General features: G+C 40.4%; 1 protein-coding gene across 1 annotated transcript in view; it reads left to right on the plus strand.

The window, feature by feature from the left end:
- PCCB (propionyl-CoA carboxylase subunit beta) overlaps positions 1 to 12,845 on the plus strand; it is a 73,809-nt gene that overhangs the window by 31,540 nt on the left and 29,424 nt on the right. Inside the window, exons 7-8 of the mRNA XM_001496380.7 lie at positions 7,028 to 7,136; positions 10,773 to 10,893. Of these exons, the coding sequence (XP_001496430.2) occupies positions 7,028 to 7,136; positions 10,773 to 10,893 (230 nt within the window). The remainder of the gene's footprint in view (positions 1 to 7,027; positions 7,137 to 10,772; positions 10,894 to 12,845) is intronic.

A 12,845-nucleotide genomic window follows, 5' to 3' on the forward strand; every position in this document is an offset into this window, starting at 1 on the left:
CAGTTTTCTTTTTATTTATCATTTGTATCTCTGTTCTGTCTTTTTGTTTAGTGGTTACCATGAGGTTTGTATAAAAGATCTTGTAGATGAGACAGTCATTTTTTTTAGATTTTTTTTGTTTTCCTTTTTCTCCCAAAGCCCCCGAGTACATAGTTGTGTATTTTCAGTTGTGGGTCCTTCTAGTTGTGGGAGGGGAGGGGCACCCTCTTCTTTGTGAACCTGCTGTGCACTCACTGGTGGCCTGCCTGGGCTGCTGAGCCTGGTGAGGGCACCCACGTGATGGCTGACCTGCCTCATTGTGGAGTGCTTTTGCGGGCCAGGATGCAACCCTGAAAGCAAAAGCGTTCTCATGGAGGCCCACCTGCTCCCCCACCTACTCCCAGAGTCACACACTAGCTGCTGCGTGTGGCCCTGTGACCTAGATCACTGCTTCTGGGGAGGGAAAGGAGATCTGTTCACCTCTTTCCACTACTTCCTGGGGATCCAGTATCCCCATCCTCAGACCTATGGCTGTGTCCTGTGGTGCTGCGTGAGTGTTCTTTGTTAGTTAATGAATGTCCTTTTGGTTGTATCTTAAGAGGAGAGACTAAGGGAACAGCTCTCTCTGCCATGATGCTGATGTCACTTGGCAAAAATTTCTGGAAATTTAGAAATGCTGCTCTGGAAACCCTGCTAAGTCAATTGAGTGGAGTCAAAAAACAAGGATTCCAAGTCAAACAGAATCTGTGTGTGAAGGATTGTCTGCAGGCTGGGGGAAGATTCCTGGTTTCTGGTAGGGGAAATACCTCCTTTCTCCTAGGAGTTGTTTATAAAATCTGTATATTAACCACTTCTTGGTTACAGGCATACCTCATTGTATTGTGCTTTGCAGATATTGTGTTTTTTACAAGACCCTCCACGAGCAAAAGTATTACAACTTACTGAAGGCTCAGATGATTAACATTTTTTAGCAATAAGGTATTTTTAATGTATATTGTGTTTTTAGACACTGCTGTGTTGCATACTTAATAGACTACAGTATAGTGTAAACATAACTTTTGTATTCACTGGGAAACCAAAAAAATTCATGTGACTAATTTTCTTGCAGTGATCTGGAACCAAAATGGCAGTATCTCTGAGGTGCACCTATATATGATTTGCAGATATTTTCTCTCATTCTGTGGGCTGCCTTTTTATTCTGTTCATGGTGTCCTTTGCACAGAAGATTTTAATTTTGATGAAGGCCAGTGTATTTCTTTTTTTTGCCTCTGCTTTTGTTGTCATTTCCAAGAAATTTTGCCAAATTCAATGTCATGAGACTTCCCCTACGTTTTCTTCTAAGAGTTAAGCTCTTATGTTTAGAACTTTGGTCCATTTTGTTAATTTTTCTATACAGTGTAATGTAAGGTCCAACTTCATGTTTTTGCATGTGATACGTAGTTTTCCTAGCACCATTTGTTGAAAACACTGTTCTTTCTCCACTGAATGGTCTAGGTATCGTTGTTGAAAATCATTTGAGCATATATGTGAGGGTTTATTACTGGGCTTTCTATTATTTTCCATTGGTCTATATGTCTATCTTTATGCCAGTACCAAAGTGTTTTGATTTCTACAGCTTTGTAGTAGGTTTTGAGATCAGAAAGTGTGAGACTTCCTATTTTGTTCTTCTTTTTCAAGATTGTCTTGGCTATACAGAATCCCTTGAGATTCCATATCAATTTTACAATGGATTTTTCTATTTTTGCAAAAAACGTCCTTGAGATTTTTATAGGGACGACATGGAATCCATATGTTGCTTTTGGTAGTGTTGACATTTTAACAGTATTGTCTTTTGATCCGTGAACAGATATCTTTCCATTTATCTGTGTCTTCCTTAATTTCTTTCAGTGATGTTTTATAATTTTCAATGTGCAAGTCTTTTACTTCCTTGGTTAAGTTATTCCTAAGTACTTTATTCTTTTAGAAGCTATTGGAAATGGAATTGTTTTTGTAATATCCTTTTCAGATTGTATATTGTTAATGTATAATAATGCAACTGATTTTTGTGTCCTGATTTTGTATCCTGAAACTTTGCTGAATTCCTTTATTAAACTTTTTTTTGTAGAATCTTTAGAGTTTTCTGCATATAAGATCATGTCATCTGTAAACATAATTGTACTTCTTCCTTTCTGATTTTAGATGCCTTTTCTTTTTCTTGCTTAATTGCTCTGTCCAGGACTTCAGTACTCTGTTGAATAGAAGTGACAGAAGCGGGCATCCTTGTCTTGTACCTGATCTTAGAGGAAAAGCTTTCAGTCTTTCACCATTGAGTATGATGTTAGCTGTGGGCTTATCAAATATAATCTTTATCATGTTGAGGTGATCTTCTATTTCTATTTTTTTGAATATTATTATGAAATGGTATTGCATTTTGTCAAAAGCTTTGTCTGCATCAATTGAGATGATCATGTGATTTTTTTTTCCCTGTGGTTCCTTTAATATGGCATTTTACATCAATATTTGTGTGTTGAACCATCCTTGCGTTTCAGGAGAAAAGTTCACTTGGTCTTGGTGTATAATTCTTCTAAAATATTGTTGACTAGATTTGCTAGTATTTTGTTGAGTATCTTTGCATCAATATTTATATGAGATATTGACTTGTAGTTTTCTTGTAGTGTCTTTGTCTGGCTTTGGTATTAAGATAATTATGGACTTCATAGAATGAGTTAGGAAGTGTTCATTCCTCTTAAATTTTTTTGGTAAGTTTGAGAAAGATTGGCGTTTAATCATTCTTGAAATGTTTGATAGAATTCACCTGTGAAGCTTTTGATCTTGGGCTTTTCTTTGGGAGATTTTTGACTACTGATTCAGTCTCCTTACTAGTTATAGGTCTGTTCAGATTTTCCATTTTTTCATGATTCAGTCTTAGTAGATTGTGTGTTTCTAGGAATTTGTCCATTTCATCTAGGTTATCCAATTTGTTGGTGTAGAATTGTTCATAGTACTCTTATAATCCTTTTTATTTTCATAATGTTGATAGCAATATCCTTATTTTCATTTTTGGTTTTAGTAATTTGAGTCTGTCTTATTAGTCCATCTAGCTAAAGATTTTTCAATTTTGTTGATCTTTTTGAAGAATCAACTTTTGGTGTCACTGATTTTTCTCTATTGTATTTCTCTTTTTCATTTATCTCTGCTCTGATCTTTCTTTCCTTCTGCCTGCTAGCTTTGGGTTTAGTTCTTTCTTCATTTTTTTAGTTCCTTACAGTGTAAAGTTAGGTTATTTGAGACCTTTATTCTTTCCTAGTCTAAGTGTTTACAGCTATAAATTTCCCTTTTAGCACTGCTTTCACTGCATCCCATAAGTTTTTGTCTCATTTTCATTTGTTTCAAGATTTTCTAATTTCCCTTGACTTCTTTGTCCCATTCGTTGTTTGAGTGCGATATTTAATTTCCACATATTTGTGAATTTTCCAGTTTTCCTTCTGTTTGCTTCTAGTTTGAATCCATTGTGATTCTAGCAGATAGTTTGTATATTCCAATCTTTTAAAATTTATGGAGACTTGCTTTACATATGCCTAACATATAGGCTGTTCTTCATTGCTTTTTTTTAAAGATTTTATTTTTCCTTTTTCTCCCAAAGGCCCCCAGGTACATAGTTGTATGTTTTTTAGTTGTGGGTCCTTCCAGTTGTGGCATGTGGGATGCCGTGTCAGCATGGCCTGATGAGCAGTGCCATGTCCACGCCCAGGATTCGAACTGGCGAAACCCTGGGCACTGAAGTGGAGTGCGCGAACCCAACCACTTGGCCATGGGGCTGTCCCCTCTATTCATTACTTTTGTCTACTCTACCATCCAGATTCCAGTTTGGTCAGTTGTCTCACTAATGTCTTTTATAGCATTTTCTTTTTCCAGTACAGGATCCATTTCAGGATCACATATTGCATTTAGTTGTCACATCTCTTAATCCTGAACAATTCCTCAGGCTTACTTTGTCATGACATTGACATTTTTGAAGGCTATGGAATGAATTATTTTATAGATTTTTCCTCAATTTAGGTTTATCTGATATTTCCTCATGATTAGTCTCAGATTAGATATCCTAGCCTGTCTCCTACACAAGTGATGTTGTATTCTGCTCAGATTATCACATCTAGAGACAAGCGATGTTCCTTTGCCCCTCATTGGCGATACTAACTTGATCAGTAGTCAAGGTGTTGTCTGGTTTCTCCACTATGTATTTACTGTTTTTCCCTTTGTAACTGATAACTACTCATTGGGGAGATACTTTGAGACCATGCAAGCATGCTACTCTGCATTACACTTTTTCTCAATTTAACATCTATTGATGATTCTTGTCCAAACCATTGTTTATAAAATTATTTTCCTACTCCACCACCTGCTTCATAACAGTTGACATTCTACTCTAAGGAAGAACCCTGCTTTCCTGGGTATTTGTTAATTTCATTGATTTATTATTAATCATATAATAGATTCATGGATTTCCTGTTTTACTCAATGTTTATACTCCATTACTGTCATTTTTTATTTTGATGCTCAAATTGTCCTTAACTTAGCCAGTGGGAATCCCTTTAACCTGGCTTCTGTGCCCTGTTGATACAAGAACCAATGTCAAATGTATACTTTATGGATAGTATGTTTTAGTTTTTGAACTTTTTCCTACCCCGAGCTCATGAAGATAGTTTCTGTTTTCTAAAAGCTTTATTATTTTGCCTTTTACGTTTACATCTATAATCCCATTGGGATTGATCTTTGCTCATAATATGAAATAGAGGTAGTTTCATTTTTTTCAGTATGGATACCTAGTTGACCTAGAGCCTATTATTGAAAAGAACATCGTTTCTTGCTCTGTAATGCCACATGTATCATGTATTGAGTGTCCATATATCAAGAGTTTTTACTGAGCTCTTTTGGTCTGTTTTATCTCTGTGTCAGTACAATGCTATCTCAGTTACAATGGTTTTATGACAAATGCTGATATCTGGTACAGTAAGTTTTCCCTCTTTATTCTTCTTCAAGTGGTATGGGGTATTCTTGGCCCTTTGCATTTTCACATTCTTTTACAACTTTATTGGGATATGATTGTGTGATGAACCACACATATTTAAGTTGTATAATTTGAGTTTTAACACATGTATACCGTCATGAAGCCATGACCACAGTCAAGATAATAAACATAGCTATCATCTCCAGGAGTTTCCTCATGTATGTTTGTAATCCATGCTTCCCTAACTCTCACCCCTGTCTTTAGATAACCATTCATCTGCTTTCTATCACAATAGATTAATTTGAATTCTCTAGAGCATTATATGAATAGAAACATACAAAATGATATTTTGTATGTACACAATGCATACAAAAGGTATGTATTTTTTGGGGGATAGCTGGCTTCTTTCACTTAGGATAACTATTTTGAGATTTAGCTGTTGATAGACATTGAGTTATTGCCAGTTTTTGGCTGTTACAAATAATGCTATTATGAACATTTGTTTATGAGTCTTTGTGTGGAGTGGGGAAGAAAGACCTGTCTATCTAGCTAGACCTTTCTAGCAAGAATCCAAACCAAGGAGCAAATCAGTAAAGACTGATACAATATACATAATAGTTTAAGGACTGATTTCCTTTGTATGAAAAATTTCCTTAGTCTAAAAGAACAACTGTCCAGTAGAAAAACGGGCAAAGAACATGAACAATGTTGAATGGAACATGAACCAAGCTGACTGTAAGAAGATATTTATTTCAGAATTGCTTGTTATAGCAAAATACTGGAAGCAACCTAAGTGACGATCAGTAGGTGACAGTTAAATTATTATGATACATATCCTATACTGACATGGGATGACCTTCAAGAAGTTTCAGAACAGTGTGTATAGGACACTATGCTAGCAAGAAAATAAGAAGGCAAATGTATATATTAATGCTCATACATGCAGGGATATCGCTGCAAAGAGACGAGACTGACAGTGGTTGCCTTTAGGGAGGGAAATTGGAGGACTGGAAATAAGGGATGGCATATTTAGAGACGTACTTTCCACCATATCCCCTATTCTTCCATGTAAATTTTCTTTTTTTTTTTTTTTTTTTTTTTGCCTTGAGCTAACATCTGCTGCCAGTCTTCCTCGTTTTTGTATGTGAGCTGCAGCCACAGCATGGCCACTGACAGATGAGTGGTGTGGGTCTGTGCCCAGAAACTGAACCCGGGCCACTGAAGGGGAGCATGCTGAACTTAACCACTGGGCCACTGGGGCTGGCCTGTGTATAAATTTTTTTTTTTTTAAGATTTTAATTTTTTTCCTTTTTCTCCCCACAGCCCCCCAGTACATAGTTGTATATTCTTAGTTGTGGGTCCTTCTAGTTGTGGCATGTGGGACGCTGCCTCAGTGTGGTTTGATGAGCAGTGTCATGTCCGCGCCCAGGATTCGAACCAACAAAACACTGGGCCGCCTGCAGCGGAGAACACGAACTTAACCACTCGGCCATGGGGCCAGCCCGCTGTGTATAAATTTTTTATAATATGCCTTTGTTATCTTTAAATTAGAAACTAAAAATTAAAAGCATGTCACCCTTTCACAACACCAAAGCATTGATTATTTTTGTCTCTGAGTGGCTTCACTTAAAGTGGCCAGTTAATTTTAGGAAGTTACATATTCTTTCAGTGCTTTGGTTTCTTTGTCCATAAGTGGGGGTGGTAATAGAACCTAGGCTTTAACGACACAATTCCAAGTGCTTAGAAAAATGCTTAGAAGTGCTTAGAAAAATGTTTGATGCACAACAAGCTCTGAATAGGGGCCACCTGTTATGCTGTTCTACAGTTGAATAAACCTGAAATGTTAGCCACACTGCAAGTCATTCTGCTGAGATAGAGCCATGGAATGAGTGAGGAAGGAAAAACTTGAGTCATTAGTTTGGATAGGCCTCTATGATCTGTGTCTTAATCTGGTTCTGCTGCCGCATCACTTCCTTATCTGTCTTCTCAGCTTGTGAACTCTAAGGCTCCATCTAGCTCTGGTGCTCTGAGCTTGACTCTTCTGGAATTCTGTGATTTCAGGACACCTCATACCTGTTCATCACTGGCCCTGATGTTGTGAAGTCTGTCACCAATGAGGATGTTACCCAGGAGGAGCTTGGTGGTGCCAGGACCCACACCACCATGTCAGGTTAGAGGCCTCAAGGCTCACCTTGCTGTTTTCAAACACTGAGGAGAGGGCTTTGCCAAGAGAGAATGGTGACAGTCTTTTAAAAGTATGACTTAATTGGCAGAATTTGAGAAGACTGTAGTATATAGTGTATTGACTATAGATATAGTGATCAAGGTGGATTTAGTATCTCAAATTTAAGACAAATAACTAATGCTTTGATATTCTTTAAAATTCTTAAGCTAATTGGAATGATGTTGTGAGAGTTATTATGTATTTATATATGTATAGTTGAACCTTTAAAAATAATTTATTGTGAGCTTTTTTTACTTCAAAGTTGGGCTGTGTCTTAGAGAAGATGGTGTTTTACCCATCAGTTGCCAGTGGTCAAGTACAGTTGTATTGAGATGGTCGTGGGCCACATGTTCATGAACTCGGTCATACTTCTTCACTTCTTTGAGGTTACATGCCACACATGCTGAGTTTAAAATGTATAAAGCTCATTCTGTGCTTTGGCATTGAAACAAAAAGTGGGAGCAGGGCATGAATCTGATATTAAGACATATTGTCATTGGAATAATGATTGGAATTCCAAATTTTTTTGGAAAAAGACACCATGTTGTGAAAGGATTTCCTACCATACAGCAATCAGTGTAACTGAAGGTGGAAGAAATTGCCTCTTTGAAAGACTTCAAGCAGTGAGAGGCTGATGTGACTGATTTCTGTGCCATATTGTACATGTTGTGAGGCGTTGGGTCATCATTTAGTTGTCAGTGTTTTTTTCTTAGTGTACATAGAGACACACATAGAGAGGTGTGTCTTACTGTCAGTTAAGTCTTGGATTTGTTGAAATAATGTTTTTTGTTTTTTTTTAAAAAGAGGTCTTGATCTCCTCCTGCTCACAGAAATTGTGCCTCCCTCATCTCAGGTTGGCGTCAGCTTTGTCTCATTTCTTTCCTTCACCCATCAGCTCTGTTCGGCTTCATCTCCAACACAGACCTAGAATCGGAACACCTCTCATTGTGGACTCCCCTGCAGCCTGTCATCACACCCTTGTCACAGGGCTTAGTTGCAGCAGTTTTTCTTTCTTACTGGGACATAAAATAATGTTGTGTTTTGTTGGTGTTTTCAATTTGATGAAATATGCTCTTTATTTTTCCTGATATCAATAGTATTATTTACATGTTTGTGGTAGACAATTTAGAAGATACAGGAATAAAAATCACTAGGGATTCCATCATCCATAGATAATCACCACTCATTTTAGGGTTATTCCTCTGTAGTCTTTTCACGTGGATGGATGTGAGTACACACATGTATACTCAAACATAGGCGCATAAGACTTTTCTGTAGCCTGTTTTTTCACTTAACGCCTTAGAGGAATTGAATGTCTGCCCATGACCTTATATTTTATTCTGCATAATTTTAGTTTTATGGGCAGCATTTGGCATTCTTTCTGGGCCTGAGGCTCTGGCATGGGCCGTGTCTGATGTGCTTAGCTCTGGATCCTCAGAGCAAGACCCGAAAGGTGCTCTATACATATTTTTCTTTTCTTTTTCTTTTGGTAACAACTTCATTGAGATATAGTTCACATACTATACACAAGAAATACCTGTTCAAAGTATACACAATTCGGTGGTTTTAATATACTTAGCATTGTTCAGTCATCACTGCAGTCACTTTCAGAACATTTCCATCACCTAAAAAGAAACCCTGTATCCATTAGCATTTGCTCCCTGTTTCCCCCTAAATACTTCAGCACTAGGCAGTCACTAATTTCCTTTTTTTTTTGGTGAGAAAGATTGACCGTGAACTAACATCCATTGCCAGTCTTCCTCTATATTGTATGTGGGACATCACCACAGCGTAGCTTGATGAGTGATGTGTAGGTCCATGCCTGGCATCTCAACCCGCAAACCCTAGGCTCTGAAGTGGAGCGCACAACCTTAACCACTATGCCACTGGGCTGCCCCCCACTAATTTACTTTTTGTTTCTATGGATTTGCCTATTCTGGATGTATATGGAATGGACATAAATGCAATCATACAATATGTGGTCTTTTCTGACATATTTCTTCTACTTAGCATAATATTTTTAAGGTTCGTTCATGTTGTAGCATGAGTCAGTACTTTTATTCCTTTTTATCACTGGATAACATTTCACTGTATGGGTAAACATAATTTTGTTTGTTGATAGTTTAATAAACATTTAGGTTGTTTCTGCTTTTTGGCAACACAAATATGCAACTATAACCATTCATGTACGAGTTTTTGTGTGGATGTATGTTTTCGTTTCTCTTGGTTATATATCTAGGAGGGGGATTTCTGGGTCAAATAGTAACTCTGCCTAACTTTTTGAGGAGCTTCCAGACTGTCCTCAAGTGGTTGTACCAATTTGTAAATATTTCTTGAGTGCAAGAATTCTGTTGTGTTGAACATGCTTTTTATTCATTGAACAAATGTTCATTGAGTGCCTGTGTCTCAAGCATTGTTCCGTGTGCTAGGGAGACATCTGTGAAAGAGACAAAGATCTCTGCCTATGTGGGGCTTATATTCTAGTGGAAGAGATAGTAAGCAATAAACCTTTATAAGTAAATACGTTATATAGTGTGTTAGAAGGTAATAATATACACCATGGAAAAAGTAGAACAGGGTGAAGGGGTTGGGTTGTTGCAATTTTAAATAGGGTGGTAAGGGTAGGCCTCACTATGAGGGTAACAATTGAAGGAGTTTAATTGCATGGATGTCTAGGGGAGAAGCATTGCAGGCAGAGGGAATAGCTTATGCAAAGGCCCTGAGGAAGGAGAGTGCTCAGTGAATAGCAAAGAGGATGGTTGGAGTAGAGACATAACACTGTCTGACTTACAGAGCTCTGTTTGGCTGCTGTGTGAACATACCATAGGGGCGATGGTAGAAGTGAATAGTCTGGTAGGGTGAACTGAGAGTTTCTGGCCCTACTTTCTCTGTCATGTCCACGGCCTTGTTTGGCTGTTGTGTGATTTCAGAGTGTTCTTGAGGAATGATGGCTTGATTCCTCACCAGGGCCAGGTAGCTCCCCTCATTGCCTCCCACTGTTGCTGAGTCCCATGACATGTGCCAGCCATTACGCTTATTTAAAAATTTTTTCTCCAGCTTTATTGAGAGATAACTGACATATAATCAGGCATTATTCTTGATGGGGGACGACAGTGGTAAGACATGCATGGTCTACCCTGTTGGAGCTGATGTTCTAGGGAAGATGCAGGCAGTAAACAGGGACGTAAACAGGTACTGCAGGGAAAAGTGTGTGAAGAGAACTCCCACATGGTACAGGGGTGGCAAGTGAGGCGTGTGGGGAAGAGTGTGTTTCTAGAAAAGGGCCAGGGAAAGCACCCTTCTGAGTAGGTGACGTTAGAGCAAGGACCTGAATAAAGAAAGGAGTGACTTTTGCAGAGGTGTGGATACAGAGCAGGGAGAACAGGCTTCATGAACTGCAGATGAGCCTGAAGGTGTGTGGTGTGTGGTGTGTGGTACCCAGTCCTCAGTGGAGGAGAGGGGTGGACAGAGCTGTCGGCACAGTCTGCTGCAGCATGGCCCAGCAGGGCGGGTGGGCATGATGCAACGTCTTTGGGCTGGCAGTCTTTGCCCTGGCCTTTTATATCCTCCCTGTTTTCTCAGGCGTGGCCCACAGAGCTTTTGAAAATGATGTTGACGCCCTGTGTAATCTCCGGGAGTTCTTCAACTACCTGCCCCTCAGCAGTCAGGACCCAGCTCCCATCCGCGAGTGCCAAGATCCCAGGTGAGTTGTAGGTCAAAGCACCTTCTTTCATTTACAGGATGGCTTGCTCTCTGTCCCCCTGCACTTGCAGGACCTCCAGGGTCTGCCCTGTTGGGCAGCTTCGAGTAGACTGTGGAGTGGAGTTCACGTGGCTCGCAGATGCGGGCATGGTGGTGGCACGTCTGGGTACAGGAGCAAAGAAAGATGATTTTATTCACTTTTTTCCTCTCTGTAATATCTGATTGGTAGCTTGGGAGTAAAGAGTGGCAAAAAAGTTGATTTCCAAGAGACTGTGTATTTGTCCAGAATTGGAGATGGAAGTCTTTTTTGTGTTATGATGTGAAATAAATAAGTAGGAAACGGTGCAGACAGCATGCACTTTAGGAAATGTGCTTATGCACACCTGCCTGTGGCTAGAGGCTGGGGTAGTCTGGGGAAGGGTGTGTTGTTGGCCACCTAGTGAAGGCCTCCTTTCCTTCTTGCTCTTGGGGCCTCTGCCTGATGTGGGGGGTACCTCTGGGTAAGCGAGAGGCCCAGCCGGGGAACTCTTGCTCCAGATGTCTGGCTGCTTGCTTCTCCATTTTGTTTCCTCTCAGATTTTGAAGCAGTTGACCTGGACTTTCTTCTGCATAGGGGGTTTGGACTCTTACCCTCGGGAAGAAGCCATTTTCAGACATTACCCTGTGGGTGGACCTGGGTTCTCACCTATGGGGCCCTGTTTGGGCGGGGGATGCTCTGAAGAGTCGTGTCCCCAGGGCCCCATCCTGTCTGCCTCTGCCCCACTCCTCAGGGGACACAACCAGTGGCCCATAATATGTAGTCGTGAAAGAGGGTGGTCACAAAGCCTAGAGGCAGTGGGCACAGCCTCCTTTTCTGAGCATCTATACTATTTGGGGTACTTGAAAGGTTTTGGACATTATTTGAAAGTGTTATGGCCCAGGGGCCCAGAAATGTCTGAATAACCTGCTTTGTCCCAGTCGTATCTCCTCTCTGTGTGATCCGAGGGGAGCTGTCTGCTTATGTGTAGGCAGCAGAAGAAAAGTAAGGAAGGATTTTATTATTACGTGAGGTGCCCCAGTGCAGAGCTCTCTGGGAAGCTGAGCTTGATGGGGCATGAGGCTCCACCCAAGGCCAAACCTCCGCCTGCCCACATGGACAGGAAGGTCTGAGAGCCTGTTGGAGAACGACGTGTTGCTGAGTCCTCCTGTGGTGTGGGAGTGGGCCCTGGCTTGGGCTTCCTCCTCAGCCACACAGACATAGGAGGAGCAGAGAGCCGTGAGCCTGTGTGCTGGCCTAGTGCTCAGTGATTCTGCCCACCAGGGGCCTGCAGTTTTGCTTTGAAAGGAGCTCTAGCGGGTTTACCTCCCAACAGGGAACGTGAACCCATAGCAGTTTCAGCGGACCTCTGACTTTGCATTTCCTATTCCTTGTTCTTTTATTTTTGATGTCTCAAGAAGTTAGACTAGGGGCTGGCCCCGTGGCCGAGTGGTTAACATGTGCTCTGCTTTGGTGGCCCAGGGTTTCGCCAGTTCAAATCCTGGGCTCAGACCTAGCACCGCTCATCAGGCCATGCTGAGGTGGCATCCCACATGCCACAACTAGAAGGACCTACAACTAGAATATACAACTATGTACTGGGGGTCTTTGGGGAGAAGAAGAAGAAAAAAAAGAAGATTGGCAACAGATGTTAGCTCAGGGCCAATCTTAAAAAAAAAAAGTTAGACTGGGACCTCCCAGGACAGTGTCTCGTTCACTGCAGTGCTCTTTAATGCTCCACACAGTACCTAGAATGTAGGAGGTATTCAAAGAGGATAAATGAAGAATCACATTCAAGGGAATAAGCTCATTTTCTCCTCTAAATGAAAACAAAGATCTTTTGGGTTAATAGCAAGCTCAAGTTCAGTTTAATATGGTGGTAACAAAGGAATGCATCTTTGGGGACTCCTTTGCAAGCCCAGCAGGGACAGAATCAG

This window comes from Equus caballus, chromosome 16 (genome assembly GCF_041296265.1).
Source record: "Equus caballus isolate H_3958 breed thoroughbred chromosome 16, TB-T2T, whole genome shotgun sequence".
Classification (NCBI taxonomy): domain Eukaryota; kingdom Metazoa; phylum Chordata; class Mammalia; order Perissodactyla; family Equidae; genus Equus; species Equus caballus.